The sequence below is a fragment of the Idiotropiscis lumnitzeri genome, chromosome 19, assembly GCF_059441095.1.
Source record: "Idiotropiscis lumnitzeri isolate Australia: NSW breed Sydney's pygmy pipehorse chromosome 19, RoL_Ilum_1.0, whole genome shotgun sequence".
NCBI lineage: Eukaryota > Metazoa > Chordata > Actinopteri > Syngnathiformes > Syngnathidae > Idiotropiscis > Idiotropiscis lumnitzeri.
In genome coordinates, this window is record NC_142409.1 from 12,357,569 (window position 1) to 12,377,358 (window position 19,790).

The following is a 19,790-nucleotide window of genomic DNA, read 5'->3' on the forward strand; positions in this document are numbered from 1 at the left end:
CCGTTCAATACTGATGGCAACACTGCCTCCAAGCGGACGGAGAAGGAATAGCCTTTCAAAACATGAACGTTGTAAATGCTCTCCGTCAAAATATCGTCCAGTGAGTAACAATAGACAAACTAGAGCGCCCGTCTAAGCGACGTTTTTATGCGCATAAATTGTGTAAATATATACATTTACATTCATACATATACGGCAAATAGACACTTTAAAGATATTGTAATTACTCACTGAAAATACAGCTGGTAGAGATGTGTAGCCTTCTTCTTTTCCTCCTCCTTCTTCGCGAGTCAAGAGGAAGGTATTATACTAAAATACATTGCGGTACAATGATTTTGTATGTATTTAGAATATAAAGTAAAATGTTTTTTCGTTTTCATTTACGTACGATTTATTTTTGGGTTGGACGATACCGCGGAAGAAACAGAAATAACCGACAAGCCTCTCCTCCAATCATGTGACACAATGTTAACCAATGGATGATCTGTTCCGGGAGAGGCCAGGACACAATGTCGCAGAAGAACAAAAAATAATTGGCTCGCGTCTCCTCCAATCAGGTGACGTCACTGTTGGCCAATGATTGTTCTAGGCAACAGAACCAAGTCTTTAGCGTTAGCAGTAGCAGCACCTCGACTGGATGTAGTTGCTGTCAACAAGACTCCTTATTTTGTTCGCTCTTGGATGATATATTGAAATGAATCGCTACATTTTTGTAACAAGTTGATTTTCTCGAGGCGACAGTCGACGCTTTTGTATGTTTATCTTTATTGCATTCGACGTAAGCCTGCATTTACTGCTTACGTTTAGCGTCGATGCTAATCCCATGCTAATATAACACATTCTCCATCACTTTTAGCGAGCTACTTTTAGCCTCTCACTCGCTAACGATTCGGAGCTCTTCGAATTTAAGACGCCGCCGTCGTCATGGGCGAGGTGGAGCTGTCATGCAGGGCGTACGTCAAGATGTATCTGCACGCTTGCCTGTTCCCCCGTTGCAGCGTCAACGGACTGCTGTTGTCTTCCAGCTCGGCAGAGGGCGCCGTCTGCGTGACTGACTGCGTGCCTCTGCTACATTCGCACCTGTCTCTTGCGCCCGTCACTCAGCTGGCCCTCACACAGGTAAACAGTAAACCCATCTAGATGGTTTGAGACTTTTGACCCAACGTACTCAAATGTAACATGGGCTAAACAATCGCAATGTTGCAGGTGGACGTGTGGTGCGCGCAGACGCAGCAAAGGATTGTGGGATACTACCAAGCCAACGCCTGCGTGACAGACTGCAGGTGAGTCTGTCAAGCATGTTCAAGTAAACTGAGTTCCAAGATTGGTGACGGAAGCAACCGACCTTTCTCAGCCCAACACAAGCAGCACTGAAGATTGCCGACAAGATCGCCGAGCAGTTCGACGGCGCCGTTTTGCTCATGGTCAGAACGTTCAACGATGACATACCGACAAACTTGCCGAACGAGGCGTCCTCATCTGTTGTCTTGTTTGTCGTCCTTGACAGTTGGACGGGAGCAAGATGTCTCCAGACTACCGCGTTCCTCCCATCGTCATGTACGAACGCAATGACTCTAGATGGATGCTGAAAGACAAGCACACGTAAGGAATGCTCATTTGAAAATCTGCATTGGAAAAAAAAAAAAAAACATTTAACTTTTCCATTCAGGATCATGCTGAGGCAGTGGGAAGAGACCCGTGCGATCGCCGGCCAGATGCTGGAATCAGGCGACCACTCGCTCCTGGTGGATTTTGACAGCCACCTGGATGACATCACCAGAGACTGGACCAATCAGAAGCTCAACGCCAAGATTGCCGAGCTGGCCTCGCCGGCTAATGGCAACATCTAGACCCTGGGGAGAAGTGCTCCAAGTAATTCCTCAACCTTTTTTCTTTTTTTGTTGTAATACGGAGGGACGATGACGACAACAAGCTGTCGAAACGTTTTTATTGTTGCTCTTTTTGGTTCACTAACACAATCGAAAAACAGAACAAATGACGAGAGCGACGGGAGATTCCAACCCCACCCTTCCCTCCCCTTTCTTCCAGCGGAATGTCATGATGACTTCAAGGACATGTAAACACCCCCCCTAGAAGAGTCCACTTCTCATTCCACCCACTTCCAAGTTTTCTGCCTAAGATGACATTAAATGACTCTAATGTATTAGTGAGTGTGTTTAATAAAAACAGGTTACTGTAACTCATGCACTGTGTTTGTTAGTAAACCAACAATTGAAAAAAAAATGGTTTGATTGCCGGTCGATGCCAAACAATTGCAGCAAAGCACTACCGGTACTTTTGTCTAAACCAGCGGTAGGCAACTCTGGTCCTAAAGAACCCCTTTTCTGCCTTCCTACTCACAACTCTTGATTGAAATCAGCTTGCTGACGGCCCTGATCATTCGAATCAGGTATATATATATATATATATATATATATATATATACACACACACACACACACACTCAAGCCACAATTGGGAATAAACCAAGTCGACAACATTCCGAAGTCATCCAAATACACAACGTGAGACGCCTACACGAATAAACATAAAAAAAAAAACTATTTTAAATCCACATTACTGTTCAAGCAAAGAACATGAAACATGGTCCAAAAATAGTACATTAGAGGTGCACAGAACATTAAATAAGTTGGGCAGGTCAGTCCAGCCTAACCAAATGCAAAGTAACATTTCACATTTGTGTTTTTTACTGGATGTATGATTGCACACATCCATGTTGTCGTGTTGACGCGTGTGGAGTTATTAGCATGCAATTTGAGCGCCTGGAGGTGTCCTAAGAATGTAAACAGTCATGTTGGACAAAAAGTTTTTGTGATCACCTGTCCAACTTAATTGGGGCAAATAAGCAAATGTTTTTGTGAGGCGATGTAAACAAAAACAACACATGTGGTGTGCACCTGCACTCATAATGGTCAGTAACCACAAATAAAGTTCAGCTGTTCTCGTGGGTCCCTGACCCGCAATTAAATTATTTATGCGATTGTGAATTCGGAACACTACACATTGCTTGTTATAAGAGGGCGTATCTGTTGGTCTTTTTTTTTTTTTTTCATACCTCAACAATGTAGCATTTAACAGGGGTGTGTAGACTTTTTATGTCCCGAGACTAAAAAAAAAATTGATCTCGGCATTCAATTGCAATTTTCCACTTGGGGCTCCGTTGAAATTTCAGCCAAAGTGTTTTGTTCCAGTTTGTAGTGTGCGCCACGTCGTTCCATTCAAGACCTTCAGTCAGGCAGAGTTCAAACTTGATGAAATGACGCCCGCCAATGCAAGAAAAGTGACGTCAGTGCCATTTTGGGGACAAAACCTGCCGTGAGCGTCCGTCAGGGCGCCGGCTCGGCCGTCTGCACGGCCACCAAGTTGAGCGTGATCTCGTCCAGCGGAGACTGCAGCAGGCCCAAGGTGTCCAGGACGGAGCGAGCGTTTTGCACCTGCTGCTCGGCCCACGGCAGCGTCACCTGACATCCGCCGCCAAGAACAACAAATGAACCGTGATGCCCACTCAAACATCTGAACAAGTGATCTGTCCCTGGACGTGCCAGGAAGCGCCACCGCCGGCCGGCTCTCAAATACCTGAACGATGATGAGTTTTCCGGACGGATCGTCGGTGCCGCTGAGTTCTTCGCCGAAGCTGAGAGTGAGGCTGCACTGCGGCGGCTCGCCGCCGTTCACACGGAAGTTGTCCAACTCTGAAACCGGACAAAAAGTCACCTGGCATTTGAAGATGTCTCAGAGGAGGGAGTGACCTCGCTTGTGTCAAAGAAAACCAAAAGTTGGAATAATTAAAAAAAAAAATGCAGTCTAATAAAACCTAATGAAAATAATCCATCCGTTTTTGTGCATTATGTCATGCTGGAATGCCCTTTGCGTCTGTGCACCTTGGCCACCAGGGGGCAGTCTAGTATTCACACTACATGCGTGTATACATGAGGAAGATGCTCACAACTAAGTGACTCAGTAAACTGCGTAATGTTAGTTGTTTTTTGCAGAAGATTAAGAGTACATGCGTGTCAGAACTAAAAGTCTCTAGCGCTTGGAGTCAGATACTTGTTTAACGGTTCACAATTACTGCGACACCAATGCAAGTTTTGTTTTTTTCTTAAATTGTGAACAAAAGAACTCTTAGCATCTTTTTTGAAAAATCAAAAAAAAAAAGAAACAAAAACAACTTAAAAACCAAGTGGGTCACTCAGCAGATATTGACGCATAAGAATCCAAACTCACGTTGCTTGAAGGCGTCTTTGCTGAAAAGCAGGAGGGGGTCCGAGTTCCTCTCCATCTTGTGCAGGCCGGGCGAGGTGGTGTGCGGCCCCGTCCAGAAAACGCGTCCGCGACAGAAGCGGCGGCCGTAGACGCCCTGCCGGGTGGACGTGAGCACCACACCCTTCTCCATGAAGGGCAACAGGGAGAGCAGCGCCGCCCTGTTGGCGGGCGGCTCCGGCGGCGGCTCGGGCAGATGGATGCGCGGGAAGCAGACGTCGGGGGCCGGCGTGGGAGGCACGGGCGAGGACGACGGCGCGTACAAGACGCGCACGTCGGGCCCGTGGATGTGACGCGTCAACACTTGCTGGCCCAAGTAGTGCACCGCCACATGGAGCGAGTCCTTTTCCAGGCAAACTTTCATATCATACAAATCGGATTTGTTATTTATTTTTTGTCAAATGTGATTATTTATTTAGCTTTTTATTACTTACTGCATTTTACTGAATGTATGTCACATACAAATCGCAATTATTTACTTTATCTTTAATTCAAGCTTTAAGACGTAACTTTAAATTTATTTGCAACAATTATTACATTTATTTTTTTTAATAATTTTTCTAAACTTACAATTTGTCTTGTTACAATATTTCACTTTTCTAAAACTTTGTTTTAAAAAAAATCTAAATAAGATGGAATTTTGCCATTTATTCTATCGTTAATTACCTTTTGGTTGATGTCCTTTTTATGTAAAAATAAATAAATAATAATAATTGCAATTTTGAGTCTTATTTTGCAGTTAATGACATTCTATTTTCTGTTCTCTTTCACAGACAGACAGCGGGACAGACGTAGCGGAGCGCTTACCTTCCTGAGGAGGCATGACGCTCTCCTCAATGCGGACGTCCAATCGGATCTCGCTGAGCGCTGCAAGGTGCAAAAAAAGGGCGCACTCAGTCAACGTTCCTCAAAGTGTTTGTGTAAAAAAATAAATAAATCATAGAAGTCGTGCATGTTAGCGGTGTTTAGAATGACGGTTGAAACTCACCGGCTTCCTGCGCGGCGCCGTCCATCTGGACCGGAAGTTGTTCTGTCAGGAGATGTTCGTTTTCAGCACACTGCGCCGCAACCAGAAAACAAATGTTACGCAAGCTAGCATGCCAACACGCTAACAGCAACAAAACACAAAGGATACTAACAGGCTAACGCGACGAGCTTCCCTTCTCATCTTCTTGTCTTTTGGGACATAGTGTGGCAAGAATCTTTTGAATTTGTACACTCGGATTGGCACGCACCAGCTCTATTTTGATGTCATCCGCCATTTTCATGTGCTTGACGTGAACGACGTCGTCACCCGCCGCTACATCACTGCCGTTCCTGCGCTTCGACTTTCTCACGCTTTTTTCACGACATTTCTTCTCTGGCTTTTGTGCTTCTGGATAGACATACAAACAAACAGAGTCATTATCTTTTTTTCTTTTAATGCACTCATTTTATTTGATTATACAGTGGGGTAATGTGGAGTACTTTTACTTTATTCTAGTCATATGGCGACCAGTCCATTCTCACCCTGCTCGCCGGGAGGTACCAGTCGGTAGACTTTGTAGGGCTCCGAGATGTCCAGCTGAGCTCGCTCCACCACCTCGCTGAACTCGGGGCTCTTGTTGAGGGCGCAGCGCAGGCGCGTCTTCCAGCTGGCAGGGTTGCTGTCACTCTCCTTGCCCTTGAACTCCGCCCACGCCTCAAAAACAAACGGCATATTTGTCCTCTTTTGTTGGCAACTTGTGTCGTTCTGCTGACGTGAACTGCTTACAACAACAATTATCCGCTTCTGAGGAAAATGACAACAACCAACCAACCACACGGTGACGAACAGACGAAAGCTCGCCGTTCCCAGTTTAGCCATTTGGTCGCTACATTTAGCAACTTTTCTGAGCCCTCTAGCAACTATTTTTCCAAAAAAGTGACATTGCCCCCCATCTTGTGATGATATGGCCCAGTAGCAGGATAGGATAGGATGCCCTTCCAAACAGAATCCAAAACAAAAAGCACGCACACACACATGTACATGCAGCTCACTTTGAAGATGGCGGCATCCTCGTCCTTGCGGAAGTCCTGCTTGCCTGCATGTTTCCACGGGATGCGGAACATGGTCTGGGCCTTATCCTCCCACTTCAGACCAGGAAATTGCCCGCTGCTCACCTGTCAACACGCATCACTTTTGATTCGGAGAGCATCATGAATTGCTTTGCCTTAGTCATGATTGAGAGACTTTGAAAATGTTTCTCCTCTTTACTTGTCCGATGTGGGTATTCCATGACAACTTATCAGAAATGTTTGAAAATGTACCATTTCAAATTGCACACTATGTGTATTATTAATTCTTGGTTACTTTTATAGATATGAAATATCAATAATTTTCTTTTACTTACATTTAGAATGTAAAGTCTCTCCCTCTTTCTATATATCTATATATATATATATATATATCCTGAGCTGTCTCAAGCGCACCTGTTCCACCATCCACACGCGCAGTTTGCGGGTGCGTCGCAATTTCTCAGGGGCCATGACTCCCAAGGAAGCGACTCCGGGGCACGCTGTGGAAGAGGGTGGGGGATTGGGGGATTGGAGATCCGTTTAAAACAAATAAAATTAAGCATAATTCGTTGCTAACTCTAAATAAATGCATCGATATATTCCGCTAGTCCGCGAGACGGCACTTCCTCAATAAACACTTTTTGTTCATGAAAAACTAGCCACGGCGACGATTAAATGTTTTTCTCGGTCGCTCAAACGATAAAAAAAACAATTAGCAAAGCGAGAATGATTCTAAAATTGCCCCAAAGGGTCGGCGGTGACATTTCGGAAGTAGATTTAAGTTTCGTTTACCTCGTTGGACGCCGCAGCTTCTTTTGCTCTGGTTTCGGGATTATTGTGCGCGCGTTCCAGTTGTTTGCGGGCGTGGTTGTGTGGTCCCGAGACGCGCGAACGCGCACCAGAAGCAAGAAAGGCGCTTCGGAGAAATCACGTGATTCAAAGAAAACCTGTCACCTGCCAGCCACCAGGGGGAGACAACGTACATAAGCACAATCAGCTGCGCCTTTTGTCGAGGACTCATTACGATGTATATCCCGCCACAATTTGAATTGAAGGAGTTTCTTAGGTGTATTAATAAAATTTTTCTTGCTTTATAAACAATATTGATCGTATTAATCATTCACTTTGTTAAAGTCAATAAAAAAAGTTGCTTTTTCTCTTCTGTCTGAGTCGACCGTCAGGCGTCCAGGTAATGCGCAATAAAGGCCACGAAACACTTCCTGTTTAAGATGTTGCATTTGTCTTGCTTTCCAAAATTGAAAATGCAACAAATGTGCTATTAATCAAATAAAATGTCACACAAAGACTTGCTGGGTGAGTACATGTTTATTGATCGTCATCAGTAAAGCACCAAGTCTTGACACATTTAAGTACATAGGAAGAGGATAGACAAATCCAACAAAACATCTTTGTTCTCTCCGGACAATTTATGACTGCTGAACCTTGAACAGTGACTCATGAGCTATGCAGCCACTTGAAAATGTTTGCACACTGCATGCTGTACGCTGGACAAACGTTGCCTCAGCCTGTGTGAGGCTGATGAGTTGCATTCCTGGGAACCTTTTCGCCCAGAGGAACATCCATCAGTTTCTGCAGGAAAGCATCAAGGTCAAACAAAAACAAGCCCCCCCCCCCACCCCCCCAAAAAAAAACATAAATCAGGGCCTTCATAAGTCGTTGCCTTGTTGCATGAAAAGATTTTACCTTGCGTAGTCGAGCGTGGTAGGCGTTATCATCTTCGCTGTCGGCCCGCTTCGTGTCCACCTGGTAGCGTTCGCACGCTCGGATCAGGTCGTGGGCGTCGTAGAGCAGGGCGGGGTCCAGCGAGTGGGCGTTGATCAGACTGACCAGGTACTCTCGGTAGTGTTTCCTGCACATAACAACAACGCAGACAACCGTCAACCCGCCCAGTTTTGTCTTTAGTGATCCGATATCTTTAAAAATGATCTTGGGCTGTGCTTTGGAGTGATTTGGCTCATACGGTTGTGCGGACAATTCTATGTCGACTCCAGATGGGCGTAGTCAAGACGGAATTGAGTGAGGAGCGTCGTACTCACTCGCAGAGTCCGGCCTGGCCCGGTTGAGTGTGGACGCCACACGGCGAGTCCACGGGCTGACCTTCTTCCTCTTTTTGCTCCATCACGCCACACGTGTCTGCGTCAGACAGGAGAACAATTCATCATCCTGATGCTAAGCACCAGTGGGCCGAGTGCAGACCCCTGCGTTCTTAAAGGATTTCCAATTCATACCCGCCTGCAGTTCATCAGAAGGTTCCGTGTTGAAGTCCACGCCTCTCCTCTGCAGCAGCGCCTGCAGCCGCGTGGCCTCCCAGTCTCGCAGATAGAAGAGGCAGTCGCGAGGATGATGAGCGTGGAATCCCTTGATGTGGCACTGCTCGGTCCTGCAGTCCGTCTGCAACACGCAGCACATGGGGGGGCAGACTGTCGACATTCTCGTGTGGAAAAGTTGTGATTCAACATCATTGACGTCTAGTGCACGGCACGTAGAAAAGGCCGAATCCGTCGTTAACGCCGTGTGCGATAAAAGCAGCAGGTCAGGTTGGTCACCCACCGTGTAGTAAGGGTTGTTGCAGCCGCTGCAAAACTGGTACCTGCACTGCAAGCAAGTGAAGTGCATGCAGCCGCCTTTTGCCAGCGCGTACTGGAAGCGACAATGAGGACACGCTGCAACGACAAGCCAACGTTTAGTCGCGCATCATCATCGTCGAGTGAGTGTGAACGCTTGGACCTTAAAATCAAACGAAATTCCAATATCACGGCCTCCCATCAAATTCACGAGAACAGCTGAACTTGAAATGGTGTTGGGTGCGTGCTGACTCGTGAATTGCGAAAGCCAAGTGAATGGCGCCACCTACTGATGCCGTTGTCCCTCAGGTAGCCAGCCAGGCCCTGCCGCTGGTACTCGGGGTCGTTGTCCCGCTTCCACTGCTGGAATTGCTCGCAGGTCAGATCCAGGTGCTGAGGCTCCCACTTACAACACAACAGAATCGAGCGGTGAGCGTATCAAAAGGCGACACGGGTCACAGCGCATGCGCGTCGTCACTCACTGGTTTCTTGCACTTTGCGCAGAAGCTGTTGCGGCAGGACAGACACGTCACCTTCAGCTGGTCGCCTTCATTGATGAAGCCCGAAACGCACTGCGGGACGTAAAAATCCGTCGTCACGCAATGGCCTTCGTGTAAACGACTGGCAACAAAAGCGAGCGCACCCAGAGGTGAAACGCTCCAAATTGGGCCGCCTTAACCCACTTGGGCGGGTCGCCAAGAATGGTCGGCAGTCAATGGGAAGTTACAATACTGATCACAATGCGCCCACGTTGACTCACATGGCAGCACCACAGGAAGTTGGGGTCCTTCATGAGCACGTGCTCCGTCAGTTTTTTGTGGAACAGCTCGTACATGTCAGGCTCCAAACATTCCCGCAGCTGCAAAAGCACACACGGCGAGGTCACGGCGGCTCCTCACATCCTGCGTGCACATGCAACACCCGCTTCCAGGTCGCACCTGGATGTCCAGCGTGGAGAAGTAGTTGTTGAGCTGCTCGGGGTCAGTGATGTCGGGCCCGCGACAGATGGGACAAACCATGTCCCAGATGTGCCTGTCGCGCACCATGATGGTGAAGTGCTGCGTGAAACACTCCAGACACACCGAGCACTGACATGACGTCAGAGACTGCATCTGATCAGGAATGAATACATTCAATTGCCATTTGCTGCCATTGACGGCTAAAGACGTCAAAGATTCTTTTTTTTTTTTTTTTTTTTTACTCGGCTGGTCGCAAATGAGAACTCCTAGATAATATTGATTTATTATTTTTTTGTTTGGGTCACAGCAGGCGAGCTGACCTTGCTCCGCGGGAAGATGCACAGGCAGCACGGACACTCGTTGTTGAGGACGCGCCTGATGAAGTCGCGGTCGTGCGACTCCCTGACCGCTTGCACCACGTCCTCCAGCGAGTAGGCCACGCCCGGCTCCTGCAGCAGCGACAGGGTCAGCTCGCAGCGCCCCCAGCTGGGCAGGCCGTACAGCGCCAGCAGACGTCGGCACATCCGCTGCGGGGTGGAAGACAGACATTAGCCAAGCTCGCTGTGGAAAGATAGCACAAAGAGCATCCTCCGAGGTGGATGCTCGCATCAAGGACGTCGAATAAATGCTGCCGTGCACGTTAAGCGCTCGCCTCTTTGTTGGGGTGGTTGGGGTCCACGGGCGGCTCTGGCTGCTCGCTCCAAATGCGCTTGTGGAAGGCGTCCAGTAGGGGTCGCTGCAGCACGGACAGGGCTCCCTTCACCTCACCGCCGCTTTGCCGCAAGGCCTCCTCACACTGGAAGGCGTCGCGAAAGCCCAGAGATTGGAGCTCCCTCATCTGTTCACACAACAACAACAGAAATCAGCCGCCGGCCATTTTCGGACCTGGACTCAAATCACGCCAAATGAAAAGCTGCAAAAACAACAACATATTTCAGATCATGTTTTTTTTTTTTTTTTTAATAACAACAAAACTGTAGATCATTTACATTGTTTTTATACGATGGCACTAAATCATGGACTTTCACCTATTGTGAGTGGGTCTGGAATGTTCACCCTGCGATAAAGTTCCCTCCTTCTTTTTTTCTTTTCTTATTAGCCTTGAACAAGCTGTTCCAGCCATCTGCTTGACCTTGTTTCCAATAATTTATGCACTAACTTACTTTATGCTGCGCAGGTTGACAGATTTAAACAGGAGAATTGTCTCTCATAGGTTGGCGCCTCATTAAAATTTTTGATTTATTTGACATTATCTAATCGTAAATTCAAGCTGAGATAACTTTGTAGTATTTCATCAAATGACTTCTTACAGTCAGCTAGTTGGACGTACATCTCGCGTAGTTAGAGCAACACCGGCCGTCCAAAACGCTGCATTTAATCACTGCATGCTGTACGTCACACAATTCACATTTTTCCTCCCATAACATAAATGCGATATATGGCATAAAAAAAAGTCATAATATATAAAAAATGTTTTATGTTACATTTGTTTTCATTGGTGCCACATGCCAAATTGGCGGGAAAAGGCAAGTGGGTGAAACGAAGTTCGGACCTTCATCTGTCGGTCTCTGAGCAGCTGCGTCACGGCGCGCTCGGTGTCGCCCCCCGATGCCAACCAGGCCAGCTTGGCCTCCGCTCTGGACAGCTTCATGCCTTCGCCTTCGCCGGCCGAGACGCTCGCATGCATGGAGGCGGCCATGGCGCAAATCTCGTCCAGCAGGTGCGGCAGTTCCGCCGTCTGCCAATCACACGGGTCCACGCCGCTGCCGTCGCACGCGCGCAGCGCGGCGTACACTTCCTCGGGGGTGATGCCGCGCTTCTCGGCTTCCTGCAGGCAGAGAGAGCGTTATAATCAAAGAGTCGCGTTACGGCCAAAGCCATGTCGGAGAAATATTTAGAGTCGTTTGCTTTGGCGCCAACTATGTTGGAGTGATGGGAAGAGCGTGATACTTTGCACCGTTCAACTACATTTATTGCAATGGTGCAATTATTATGAGTGTGATCTAAAAAATGGAATAACATCACAAAAAATGTGATTTTGTTCTGAAAAGATGCCGTTTTCCACAAAAGTAAACCATGTTTTAATTGCTCCTCCAAAGTCTGCCACACGGTGCAACGACGAGCGATCCTTACTTTGATCTGGCGTACCAGCTTGAAGCCGTCTTCCCTCATACGTTCCTGCCTCTTCAGATCCAGGCTGACTCTCGGCTTGGGCTTGGGCGATGCGTCTTGATGCTTGGCGTTGCCTGAGGCCTTCGGAGGACGCGGGCGGAGGTCTGACGGCTTACCCGGAGAACTGCACAACTCGCACGCCTCGACGGACGTGGCGTTGACAAAAGTGCACGACTGACACGTCCAATGAGACTAAGGGAGACAAAAAATGTCCATCACGCCTTGTTTTCCAGCAGTGGAAAGCAGAAAGACAGCCCATGTCATTGGCCGAGCAACTTGGTTTGGACGTGGTTATTTGGCCCGACTCTTAGGTATTGGCAGGATTTCAATGCTTGCTCACAGAAAAGGTCAGAAAGAGGCAAATAATAAAAATCATCAGCCACACAAGTATTTGTGAAAAAAATAATCAATAGTTGTTTTAAGTGTTTCTCGGAATTGCGTAGAAGTCAAACTGCGACAGACAAACAACCAACCTTCTCTTCAGTGTCCGAACCAGAAGTGGAAAGCACCGGGTTAACAGATGGGCGAGGGGCCAGACGGGGGCGCTCACACACCTGACACAGGATGCTGCTGCCTGGATTGATGACCGTGCAGCTCTTACACGGCCACTCTAGCAACACAAAATTCATATACAATTTCTTTTTTTGCATGCATGCGTGCATGCATGTCAGTTTATGATGATTAATTTGTTTCATTTGAAAAACTTCCCCATCTTAACTTTTTCGAAATTGCATCTCCACAGCAAGGAGAGCCTCTCACCTGCGTTGGAGGGCGTCGAGCTGCGTTGGCAGCTGACGCAAAGCGAGTCGTGCGGATTGTTGACGGCGGCGCAGTGAACGCATGTCCACTTCGACGGAGGTGTGCTGGGCGCAGAAAAATTAAATAACACGAAAACCCAGAAAGTAAAGAAAAAACAAAACACACACAAAAAAAAAGAAAAAAGAACACACTTTGCGGTGTGCTGGCCGTTACCTGTTGGTCTTGGCGGGCGCGAGCACCCTCCTGCTGTGACCTTGGCGCTCAGGGTGCGAGTGGAAGAGGCCGTCGCACTTGAGGCACAACATGTGCACGCACGTGGGGCACTGAGCGTGCACGGGTGACACGCCGCAGATGGAACACAGCCCTTCACACGCGACAAACACAGAAAAAAAAAGTTCAAGGAAAGGAAAACAAATTCGGAGTCTGACGTCGAAATTGGCTTACCCTGCTTTGTTTTGAGCCCTCGGTCGCGCTTGTGATTGGCCCTGGCGGGGTGGCGATGGAAGAGGTCGTCGCAGGCGTCACAAAAGGATTGGTTGTCGCACGAAGGGCAAACGACCGCTGCAGAGCCGCCGCACAAATTGCACTGGTCCGCTGCATGCACAATTTCAGAATTTCAATTTGATTAATGGCGGCGCCTGAGTCAATATTTGCGTGCAACTGACATGACGATGGCGGTTTGGGAGCTTGTGTGGCGATTCCTGCTAGTTTGGGCTTAGGGAGCAGCGGCGGAGGCGGCGGCTTGCTTGGTGTCTTCTCCTCTTGTGGGGGGATCACAACGGCGTCGATCACTGTCGCATCCTGGATTAGAAAAATGGAATTAGATAAAAATGAGCACTCCATCGTGGCTTTGCGAGAGTGCGAAATATGACGCGGACCTGCTGGACGGCCAACTCCGGGACAAAGTCTTTGAAGAATTCCTGATGAGGATGCGTGCCCTAAAGATGGATAAATAAGACACTGTGAATCGGCAAAGTTGGCGAAAGGCTGGTTTCGGATGAGGCAAACCTTCATGAGCATGTCCAGCTCCAAACGCAACGTCATGACTTCCAGCGTAACCGCGGCGACTGTTTCACGGTCAGGCTCTGTGACGTCATCGGGGAAGCTGAGGCCGTCCGACTGCTGTTTGGTGTAGCCGTAAAGGAAAAGCACCGCGCGGCCGCCCTGCGTGACGGCACCTCGGTCGTCAGGCGCCGGTTTGGGCGGCAACGTGACGCTGGTGGCGGCGCTCACCTGCACGGCGTCCACGGTGGATCTGAAGACCGGGTTGTTGAACTTGACGCTGCGCCAGAAATTGGGCCTGGTGATGCTGGTCAGGTTAGAGCCGTACTTCTCCAGGATGCTCAAGGCCTTCACCAAATTATTCAATGACGCCAACACCTGACAGAATCAGAATCAGAATCAGAAATCCCTTTATTGTCATTGTACTCAAGTGTGCAACGAGATTAGAGAGCTCCCCTCTCCAGTGCAATACAACAATAATTCAGATAAATATATAAATTTGATAAATAAGAGAATAGTTAGTGCAATGGAAAATAACACACAAAAACAGGACGAGGAGACCATTCCAAAATGAGCAAAAGATGATAATGCTCAACAAATGTGTTCTTTCAGAGTGTGTATGAAAATGATGTCCCTTCACGTGAATCCAAGTAGCTCTCAGCCGTAACCTTGCTAAGCGGTAGACAATGGATGACGAAGCCACCACTACGGACTTCTACTTGTATCTACTCTAACCAGCAAAATATGAATAATATCAAGTGTTGACCTGAGCTTTGCTGCTGCCAGACAAATTTTCCATCAGCATTGTCTCCACCTCCAGGTAACGGTACTTCTGGGAAAGCGGCAGCGGGTAGTTGGCCATCAACTTGACCTGGTCTTTCAGGCCCTGGCCCATCTCGAAGAGAAGGATGGCCTGGCCTTTCTCCCTCGCCTCCTCCATCTGCCTAATGCTTCTGCTCACTACAAACAAACTTGGGGAGAACAATTGAGAGAAGTTAGTACACTTAAAGTGCAGAGAACAAAGACAAGAAATCAGAACTTAAGTAGGTTTTTTTTCTTGCAAATGATTCCTCTGGTAGTCTCTTTGAGCCAAAAATGTCTTGCCTTGTTTCACTGACACCAGTAAGTCCCTGTCAAGGGGAAGTCCAAAACTCAGAGGAAAAACATATCTCAACTCAACTCAACTCATAGATCACTTTAAGACAATCACCAAGGAATACAAAGTGCAGAGTACATGGAGCAAAAATAAGCTATACAATATCAAATAATAAAACCATCAAATAATAACAGAGTAATAAAAAGTGCAAAAACAGTAAACCCATAACCAAGACTCAAGCTGAGTCAAAAGTCAAAGAATAAACGTTTTAAGACGACTTTTAAAGATGGAAAGCTTGCCAAACGTTTAGCGGGGGGTCATTTCATTTTATTTCTAATAATTCCAAAGAGAAAGGGGAAACGGTTCGATCCCTTCAGAGCTTTTGGCTTCGTCCTACGCACCCCGAGCGTCTGCTCCGCAAATCTGAGGCACCGGGCACAAGTTAAAAGTACAAAATTAATAAAGAAAGAAAAAAAATGTAAAAAAAAAAAAAAAACATCCTGTCAAAACATCTTTAATTCTTTATATGTGTTGACTGAGTTTAACTAGCAACCGAAAGGCCAAACGTCGACGATCCATTTACTCCAACTTTGCTTTAGTTAGATAAGAGTCATCACGTTCATACAGCTAGGTGCTAGGCTCTTTTTAACTTGACTTAACTTTTAATTTAACACCAGAGTACCCGAAAGGGAGCATTTAAGAATAAATCACTGAAGCAGTCACAATCGCGAAGTTTATTCTCACCTAAATTTGAGCGAACCGTCATGAAGGAGATGGTAAGAAAACAAGCGTACAAAGGCGGAAGTTTGGGTGCGAACTGTACTTCTTGTCGGGGGCTGTTTGTTTTTCAGAGTAAAAGCAAAATGAAATGTTTCGGAGTATACTTCAGTCATGGTTTGTGTTTTTCAAAGGAAAATCTTGCAGAAAAGCGGAAAATTGTCATTATAAACCACATTTAAACATAAACATACGTAATACGGTTTAGTGATATGATTTATTTCTTTGAATAATATTTTTTTATTTGTCGTGAAAGTCTAAGCGGAAATGATTTCAGTCAGGCTGAAGATAGACGTAGGCGGTGCTTCAAATCGAAAGTAAACGCAAGCGTATGAGGAAATAAAATAAAACTTTACTGAGTCTTGCCGCTGAACCTTTTCTGACTTTCACAGGTTTTGTTTTTATTAGTTGAAACAGAAAGTTTCCTACCTGACATGCCCAAAAGTACCGTGTTGAAGATAAGCAGCGAGAATGCAGCTAGGGTAAGTTATCTTTTTCTTCTTCATTTTAAACAAAAGAAAATGAGCATAAACTCGCCTGCAGAATCGTTCTACTTTCTACAATGTTAAGCATCACGATCCTGCCCTGTTCAGCACATTCAGTGTTACTGGCAATGGAAGCCATTCACTTGACACAAAACGAAAGTAAAATGCAAAGTGAGTCAGCAGTTAGGGACAAAATGCTATATTCTGTTCTCACTTCTTTATTTGTCATATCTTACAGGTGGAAACCTTCCACCAGGCCTTGTTTAATGAGGTTCGTGCTCAGAATGTGCTTTGATTCCTCTTCTTATAAATTACAAATGTGAAAAAAATACAGAGAAAACACCACTCATGTATTGTCCTCAAATCATGACTTCATGATGAGATACTCACATGACTTTTTCCCCTCTAGGCAAACAATCTCTTCTCCACTGTCATTCCCTCCAAGATCCTGCAGATGGACGCGCTCCTCCAGGTCAGGATCAAATTACTCAAACTGAATGGAACATTTCTACGGCTTAGCATCACACACCTTCATCAAAGCTACACTTTATCCTTCCTAAAAAGTCACATGTGATATATCAAAGCAGTCAAGCGATAACATGTTTCTTGTCAGGATGTCTGCGTGACGGACATGTCTTCACTCAAAGCTCCACTGGACATCCCCATACCTGACCCACCTGCCCCCGATGAGGTGGTGACTCTCCAATTGTTCTTCTATGGACCATGATTGCTTTGAAATTTGCGTGTCAGTCGATTGTGTCTGTCATTTTGCAGCTTGACTTTAATCATAAAAGTTTGCTTGATTGATACAATGGATGACATGATCAGGAAATGCTGAATCGGCATTTCTGGTGGGAGATATTATTATTATTATTATTTTTGTTCATGTGATGTTGTGACAGGACATGGAGACCAGTGAAGATGAAGAGAAGAAGAAGAAAAGTCAAGTATTGTTTATGCTTTCTGTGGGGCGGGGATTTGGTTGTGATGTCATGGCGCTTGAGCCCTCTGCTTGCTCCCGCAGAACCCAAATGCGGCTTCATCAAGTCCCACGAGATGATCTTGGCACTGGTGGGCAAGTTGAAACCCGAAATCGTCAGCCTGCGAGAGACCATCATCACCGTGAGTTGCCGGCGGCGCGTCTGCTCAGAGTCCCTCGCCACAGGACTCAACTGTTGCATGTTTTCTTTTTTGTGTTTGTAGGTCACATGCTGGATTCAGCACCTCATCCCTAAAATTGAAGACGGGAACAACTTTGGCGTCGCCATTCAGGTATGTTTTAGTTTGGGTGCTGATCACAGTTGAGCCTGCCTCGACTGTGATGTCACAGTAGGGCTAATTTGGATATTGTTGCCCCAATGCTAAAATGTTCCAATTCGTATAATTCATTTTGCTGGCTTGCAGGAGAAAATCTTGGAGCGAATCGCTGCGGTGAAAACAAAAGTGGACGGCTTCCAGACAAACATCAACAAGTAGGTGGCGTGAGGTGTGAAGAGACGAAAAAGAACTTGCGTGTTGTGATGGGCGCTTCGTGATCTGATTTAGGTACTTGCTTGAGAGAGGCGACGCCGTTGCCAACGCTTCCAAAGACACTCATGTGGTGAGTTATCGCTAAAGCTTTGTGACATTTTTTTCCCGGAGCATGGAGCTGGATTTATTTTCTTTCCAGATGGACTATCGCTCACTGGTCCACGAGAAGGACGTGGCCGTCTACTCCGACATCCGAATGATTATCCTAGACTTGCGCAGCTTCTACGTGAGTTGCACAAACATATGGTTCCGCAAACGGCTTTTCTTTCACCGCTTTCCTTCTCTACAGGTGGAACTTTACGACATGATCAGCAAGAACTTGGAGAAGGTGACCAATCCCAAAGGCGAGGAGAAACCGTCCATGTACTGAAACAGGCATTTTTTTTTTTTAATCCTGATCAGATAAACTGGCTTCAACACTGAAATAATAAAAATGTCTCATTTTTGTCTGTCTGTGTCATTTATTGTCAAACTGAGAAGCATTTTTACAAATAGTGCTTTTCTGCTTAAAGAAGCAACAATAAACAAATAAAAAAAAGAAAACTCCAACAGTGGCTGGTCTTAAACTTCCGGGCCTTCTCCGCCTGGGATGAGCTGCACAGGAAACACAAAATGTTTATTCCAAGCTTTATACTGATTACTCATGAGTTGTCACACTGGGCAGTTAGTTACCATGGTGATGTTGTTGCCATTGAGCAGAATTTGGTCCAGCTTGGTTATCCTGCGACCCTCTGGTGTTAGTTCACTAAATCGCAAAAAGAAAATGTGCTATGAATGAACAATCAAGACGAAGCAGAAAAATACAAAAGGTACAACTTACAACTCAGTCACATCTTCGAGAACCATGTCTTAACAAAACAAGTTAAGAAATCTCCATGATCAGGATAGCCAAATGATAAACATAACAGAGTTTGCTTTTTAGGATACTGACGAAGTCGTCGAAGCCCAGCAGAGTGCCGACGATTTCTTTATCCGTCTTCATGACGATGTGGATGCGAGAACCGATGCACTTGTCCACAAGCTCTGGAACACCAAAAAAAAAAACATTTATTCAGATACGCGGAAAAACACAGGGCCACATAGAGCTGAGGGTATATAACCTCAAAAATACCCCCACCATCCAGATGATTTGCTTTATTTCTACTGATGCCAAAGCACCTCTGTATTTTCCCCCAGCATCAACTTCCACAGAAATAATAGAAATAATATTTATTTTATAGAACTATAAAATGCATACAGCTGTGAAAATGCAATTTGGAATCAGGACACCTGCACTGGCGTGTAAATGTAACACATTCAATTGTGTCATCATGCTGGGTTTAATTTACTGCTACAACAGGTAGCCTTAATATATATCCACTATTCAACATCATGCTATAAAATTATCTTTAAAAAAATCATAAAAATTAAATGTGACGAGCACGCGTTGGACCAAAGACGCTTACAAGAGCTGTAAACGCTAACTATCGTAAAAGTAAAGCAAGGCGAATTTTAGTGTGTTTAGGGTCATTTTTCCAACGTAATAATGTTAATATATACTCGGAAAAAAATCTTAAAATGTACAAACCCAAAGGGAGCAACTGAGAAGGATTCGTTGCTTGATTTGCCGCCATGTTTGAGGAAAGCATCCAGACAGAAGCAATTGAAGGCCGCAAGCCAGACCAACACAGTCGAGTCCAGATCGATCAACAACGCTGCCGACGTTCAGTATTTTCTCTTGTCGAATGTGAATTTAGATTAAAAAAATGGGTGTGAAAAAAAAGATGCGAGTGTTCGGTTCAATTAATATTAAACAAAGGTGAAATCGATTGGGTATCACGCGACGCTGCAATTTGTTTTGGTCAACACATGACGTAATCATTGAATTTCAAAGAGTACAGGGTCTAAATCAAGATAATTTTGGGGTATGCTGGCAAGATGGCGGTCGTTTTTGACGTGAATCTGGTTACTCAAACAAAATAAAAAACACGAAACACGAAATAAATTAAGTAGAACAACCAGATAGAAATACACTTTATAATGTATTCTTAAAACGTTGCCTATATACACATAATACCATCATAATTGTATGATCTCTGATCGTTTGTATGTATCGTGATTTCGA

The 19,790-nt window shown here is 45.9% G+C and overlaps 4 protein-coding genes across 4 annotated transcripts; 2 read left to right on the forward strand and 2 right to left on the reverse strand.

Moving 5' to 3' along the window:
• Positions 1-555: 555 nt before the first annotated feature.
• emc9 (ER membrane protein complex subunit 9) lies at positions 556-2,204 on the forward strand. The gene is made up of 6 exons (XM_088283560.1): positions 556-752; positions 857-1,119; positions 1,207-1,283; positions 1,355-1,424; positions 1,508-1,602; positions 1,670-2,204. The coding sequence occupies exons 2-6, from the start codon at positions 925-927 to the stop codon at positions 1,848-1,850; spliced, it is 618 nt and encodes a 205-aa protein (XP_088139686.1). The 5' UTR covers positions 556-752; positions 857-924; the 3' UTR covers positions 1,851-2,204.
• On the reverse strand, positions 1,932-15,731 carry LOC148318646 (E3 ubiquitin-protein ligase RNF31-like). Its single transcript, XM_088283561.1, has 32 exons — positions 15,639-15,731; positions 14,565-14,769; positions 14,030-14,176; positions 13,805-13,960; positions 13,675-13,734; positions 13,462-13,597; positions 13,241-13,390; positions 13,010-13,160; positions 12,797-12,900; positions 12,511-12,647; positions 11,999-12,229; positions 11,418-11,693; positions 10,518-10,703; positions 10,186-10,392; positions 9,845-10,018; positions 9,667-9,765; positions 9,389-9,478; positions 9,197-9,311; positions 8,893-9,005; positions 8,571-8,733; positions 8,379-8,475; positions 8,003-8,191; positions 7,207-7,263; positions 7,124-7,139; positions 6,304-6,426; positions 5,794-5,965; positions 5,520-5,659; positions 5,273-5,342; positions 5,092-5,151; positions 4,249-4,641; positions 3,598-3,713; positions 1,932-3,482 (listed from the first exon to the last, which is right to left on the reverse strand). The coding sequence occupies exons 2-32, from the start codon at positions 14,736-14,738 to the stop codon at positions 3,348-3,350; spliced, it is 4,437 nt and encodes a 1,478-aa protein (XP_088139687.1). The 5' UTR covers positions 14,739-14,769; positions 15,639-15,731; the 3' UTR covers positions 1,932-3,347.
• A 218-nt stretch (positions 15,732-15,949) lies between these two features.
• psme2 (proteasome activator subunit 2) lies at positions 15,950-18,135 on the forward strand. The gene is made up of 11 exons (XM_088283595.1): positions 15,950-16,153; positions 16,395-16,427; positions 16,566-16,628; positions 16,770-16,847; positions 17,059-17,098; positions 17,181-17,278; positions 17,360-17,428; positions 17,561-17,628; positions 17,702-17,756; positions 17,826-17,912; positions 17,976-18,135. The coding sequence occupies exons 1-11, from the start codon at positions 16,106-16,108 to the stop codon at positions 18,054-18,056; spliced, it is 720 nt and encodes a 239-aa protein (XP_088139721.1). The 5' UTR covers positions 15,950-16,105; the 3' UTR covers positions 18,057-18,135.
• lsm5 (LSM5 homolog, U6 small nuclear RNA and mRNA degradation associated) lies at positions 18,125-19,667 on the reverse strand. Its single transcript, XM_088283596.1, has 5 exons — positions 19,254-19,667; positions 18,614-18,709; positions 18,507-18,534; positions 18,359-18,431; positions 18,125-18,280 (listed from the first exon to the last, which is right to left on the reverse strand). Exons 1-5 carry the CDS (start codon positions 19,312-19,314, stop codon positions 18,248-18,250), a joined length of 291 nt encoding a protein of 96 aa, XP_088139722.1. The 5' UTR covers positions 19,315-19,667; the 3' UTR covers positions 18,125-18,247.
• Positions 19,668-19,790: the final 123 nt, after the last annotated feature.